The 5049-nt window shown below is 31.6% G+C and overlaps 1 protein-coding gene across 2 annotated transcripts in view; it reads left to right on the plus strand.

Moving 5' to 3' along the window:
• The window catches only part of LOC106465563 (peroxiredoxin-like), a 13088-nt gene extending 9829 nt beyond the window's left edge, over positions 1-3259 (plus strand). For both annotated transcript variants that reach the window (XM_013925791.2, XM_022393486.1), the window contains exons 5-7: positions 457-560; positions 956-1086; positions 3013-3259. In XM_013925791.2, the coding sequence (XP_013781245.1) occupies positions 457-560; positions 956-1086; positions 3013-3098 (321 nt within the window). In that variant the 3' untranslated portion in view covers positions 3099-3259. The remainder of the gene's footprint in view (positions 1-456; positions 561-955; positions 1087-3012) is intronic.
• The last annotated feature ends 1790 nt before the right edge of the window (positions 3260-5049 follow it).

The following is a 5049-nucleotide window of genomic DNA, read 5'->3' on the forward strand; positions in this document are numbered from 1 at the left end:
GTATGTGTGTGTGTTCTGTTACAAATTTAGCTTGGAACAACACACCAAGGAAGGTATGTGTGTGTGTGTGTGTTATGTCACAGATCTAGCTTATAACAACATACCAAGGAAGGTATGTGTGTGTGTTCTGTTACAAATTTAGCTTGGAACAACACACCAAGGAAGGTACATGTATTTGTATTCTGTCAAAATTTAATTTATATATATTAGAAATTAGTCATCTAAGTCAGTGAAGTTGGTTGGTGAGAGGTAACAATGGGCTGACTTCACTACACTTTCTAATGTCTTCCATAATGAAGGCTGAATACATCAGGTGATGGTAAATAGTTTTAAATATATTTATTGTCACTGTATAGGCTAAATAGCAATCTCTATTTTAATTATTTGTTGCCAACTGCATGTTAGTTTAATTTTATTGTGAAGAAGGAAGTTTAACCAATGTTTTGAAACTTCCAGCAAGGAGGACTTGGGCAGATGAATATTCCTTTATTGTCAGATTTCAACAAGACCATAGCAAGAGATTATGGAGTTTTAATCGAAGATGCAGGAGTTGCTTTGAGGTATAAGATGGAGTTTCTATAAATTTATCAATAAATTTCTGTAGATTTATTAAACTGTAGACTTGATTGTTATTTTCAGGAATTTTACAAATGAAATAACCTGCACAAATGTATTTATTTACATATATCATTTTGGTATTTTTGTTGAGTATCTGTTAAAATGTAGTGTTCGTGTAATTCTTGTAAGTTTTAAGAGGTGGTGATTTATATACTGGTTTAAGTAATACACTATCACATATCTTAAGAAAATGGAGAAAATTTTTAAAAGTTACTCTAAATTAAAATCCATCTATTTATAATTGTATTTAGCCATTTGATTATTTCTTTTTGTCCATTTATGGACTTTTATGTCATGCATGTGTCTCTCATCTAAAGGTTCACATTGTTTGTTTTAGAGGACTTTTTGTGATCGATCCTAAAGGAGTCATCAAGCAAGTTACCATTAATGATCTGCCTGTGGGGAGGTGTGTAAAGGAAACTTTAAGGCTCATCAAGGCTTTCCAGTTTGTAGAAAAACATGGAGAAGGTAAGGTCACCATTGATGTTCTGGTACTTCTTAGTTAGTTGAAAAGCACGGAGAAGGTAAGGTCACCAGTGAAGCTCACGTACTTCATAGTTTGGAGAAAAGTACAGAGAAGGTAAGGTCACCAGTGAAGCTCACGTACTTCATAGTTTGGAGAAAAGTACAGAGAAGGTAAGGTCACCAGTGAAGCTCACATACTTTGTAGTTTGGAGAAAAGTACAGAGAAGGTAAGGTCACCAGTGAAGCTCACGTACATCTTAGTTTGGAGAAAAGTACAGAGAAGATATTTTGTAGTAATAAATAATTGTGGTTTAAAAGGTGTATTACTTTAATTTGTCAAACATGATTGTCAGATGTTACGTTCAACAATTTTCAATTAAAGGCTTTTACGTATAATTCTTAATAGTATAAATATATACTTTGTTGTTGGACTTAGGATTCTTCTGTAGTAGGTGTCTGTGACTTGTTGGTGATAAATTCAAAAATACATGAACAACAGCGTGCACTTCACTTGTTTTCAAAATAATATATATATTCGAACTAGTATACATATGTACAACAAATTCTTCACACTATAGTGATTATAGGCATATCGTAAACACTATATAATTCTCTTCTTCTTGTCAAAAGTCCACTTAGGCCTATTCAGTTGCTTTAGAATTTCAGTTGACAAGCTGAACTACATTTCTCTATTTCTATCTCACTAGTATTCCATGTATAATTCACTTATGCTGCCTCTTTGACTTACTGCAGTTGTATCCTAAACTTCCGATATTTGTCTGCTTTTCATATTTAGACCTACTTCCAATAATCATCTGCTTTTTTGTCAAAGTCCACACAAGCAGGTTCAATTGCTATAGAATACCCTTTGATGTGACAAATTATTCTCCTGAAATGTCAGAAAACTGATAAACTCACTTTAACATATCAACTGTTAGGCTATTCACTCCTACGATGGTTAACTTTATGTTTTCTAACCATTCTTTTGGTTGCACTTCAACTTCACGTGAGTTTACTTTCTCAATTTCTTATGTCTGTCTTCTGTTTCCACTTGTTTCACACTATGTATATGTTTATCACTTAATTGTCTGCCTGCCTTCTAGAAACTATATTCTTGACATCATTGTATTGCACACAACATTTGATAGTCTCAACTTCAATGAATGATAAACACAACTTCCAATAATCATCAGCTTTTAACTCTCTTATTAAAAAAACAACTAAACAATAATAAAATATTCACTCACAAAATAAATTAATCAACAGTATCTACACTAAGCAGTCTTTTATATCATGACAATGTGTATTTGTTGAAATAAAGCATTCGTGTTCACTTAATAGTTATCATAATTAGTTTAACCTTTATATATTAAGAAAAAATCTGTAAATCAAAATGATGGTTTTTAATTTGTTAGTGTTAATAATTTCATACTTCTTTGGCCTTTGCAAGGCATATAATGTTACTTGTAGAGATGCATTTTCTAGTGCAGCTTTCAGTTGTATTAAATATCTACTATGGTTTACATTCTACGGCTTGTAAATGTAACTGAACAGTAAAACTTCTAAAATTGTATTAACAAAAGTTGTATTAATGTTAACTTTTCACATATCAACCCTGAATAGATAGCTATAAATTTAACTGAAAATGCTCTGGATTGTTACGTACATTTCTTATACCTAGTGCTGGAAAGCTGTATATTTCATTATTGCAGAAAAACTAATTTTGTGAAACTTTTTCTTTTCTCAGCTTCTCAAGGTTTACCAAAGATTTATCATACTAAAAATGTTTTTTTAAGATACAGTATTTAGTGTTCATTGTATAATTTGGATATATTTCTACCTTCAACAGATGATGGTTGTTTTGTTACTTACGTACATACTTTGTAATTATGAATATTTAACCACTGAATTTTCGTCCACTTTCAACAGTATGTCCAGCAGGATGGCAGCCTGATTCTCCATCGATCAAGCCTGATCCTAAAGGCTCTCTAGAATATTTCCAGAAAGTTAATTGATGTAGTAGAAGAGCAAGGAATGTTGCCCATTTAAAAAAAAGATGGTTTCTTTGACAATAAATGTTTCATGTTCTTTATTATTATTAGCCATTTGAACAGTTTATTGTTTGTAAGTGGATGTTACTTCAATAAACAATGCAAGATTGTAGTATATATAAATATATATATGTGTGTGTATGTTAATAAATCACATTAAAGAAAGTGCAGTAAAGGTTAGTACACACATGACTATATCAGAAGGGATTAGAAATTGAAGAACAATAGTCAAATATACTAAAGAATTATGAAAATTCATTGTTCTAAAAGTACAAAAAAATTCAAACAAAAATTGGAAACAAACAACAAAACATCAGTCTCAGAATTATAATTTTCCTTCTAGTTTAATTACTCTGAAAATTATTTAAATTCTTGCTATCTCGTGTATTATTTTGTATATTTCACCTCCCCTATTTGTATATAAGTTGTACATTCCTTTGTTGTCACTAGCTGGCTTCACAACCTTTAAGATATTTTCACACAAAAGTGTTTCGTTTTTTTTTTCCACATGAAAAATTGATTTGCATTATACATAGCTTTTTGCTAATCTAACTGTACACATATTAATAGCCTAATAATAGGTAATGTTTTTGTGAAACTAAAGCTGTAATTTTTTCTAGGCCTAATCTTATAAATATGTAGCTCGTTATCTTGTGCAGAGCACGTTGTCCAATCAAATACTCTGAACTCTGCTGGTTCTTTGATTGAAAATTAGCATTGATACCGTATATTAGTGGAATAATAATTGAAACAGCTTAAGAGTAATGCTGAAAATCTTCTTTGGCTTGTTATATGTATTTTAAAATTAACGATATCTGAACTTGAAATAGTCCGAGACATTGTGGTTGTATAATAAGGCATCCAATTCATTTTTTAATATATAACAATTATATTTTACCACATCTATAAAAATTAATCTATTGCCACAAAACTTATAAAGTAAGTAAAATTGCCTAATTAACCTGTAGCTCTTTTCAAATAATTTAATAGTTCAACAGGTAAATGTTTGTATTTTTCACTTGAAAAAATTTTAAGGTCAAATTGAGAGAAGAAATAATTTTTTAATCTTACATGTGGTGAATACATTATAATAGGCTTAGTACTTACTACTTATATTAGTCGTATGGTACTAAATATGATTCTTAATAACTTTTTGTTTTGCAGTGATGTAAAATAAATTCACACAAATTTCTCAAGGGTTTCTGAAATTGTTTAAGAATAATAAACTAAACTAAAAAAGTTGCCTGACACGCATGGTTGCCTTAGAGATTGCGAGGCCTAAAGGCATAGTAGTAGCTGGCAGGGCCCGCACACCACTGATGTTTGTCTTTAAACGTAAATCTAGCTGTGCTCAATCCATTGCGAGTATCGAAGCCCGTTTTTTAGCGTTGTAAACCCACGAACTTGCTGCTGAGCTGCCAGGGATCTCGGATATTAAAAGCGGCGCCATTATGCACTTAATTTGATATTGTAAGCCTTGTGCCAAAGCATCCCTTAAGACTTAAGTTATTGTAACAATATTTAAGTAGATAAATGTGATTACTAGCCATCGAAACAAAATCCATGTCAAAGATTTCCTTTTCGCAGGAGGTAAAATTCAAAAGAGAATATGTGACATAAAAACCTAATTCACATCCATGTGAAATAGATCGAATGCATCCTTAAGTCTTCTGTCAACAACATCCACTCCATGTGATTGTATCTTGGTGCGAATATTTCCAACATCAGTTTGAAATATGTTGTGAGCAATGTTTCCACCATTATTTCGCCTATCAGGACCAGGGACCGATATTAAATATGTACATAGTGGTTAAACCCATCTTTAGGTCTGACAAGTGACCTCCGTTTGTACATGCTGTAACTTCGTTTCTGTAATGCATACTTGGCACCTTTTTCATGTATGTGTATATACACA

The sequence above is a fragment of the Limulus polyphemus genome, unplaced genomic scaffold (genome assembly GCF_000517525.1).
Source record: "Limulus polyphemus unplaced genomic scaffold, Limulus_polyphemus-2.1.2 Scaffold1982, whole genome shotgun sequence".
Lineage (NCBI taxonomy): Eukaryota > Metazoa > Arthropoda > Merostomata > Xiphosura > Limulidae > Limulus > Limulus polyphemus.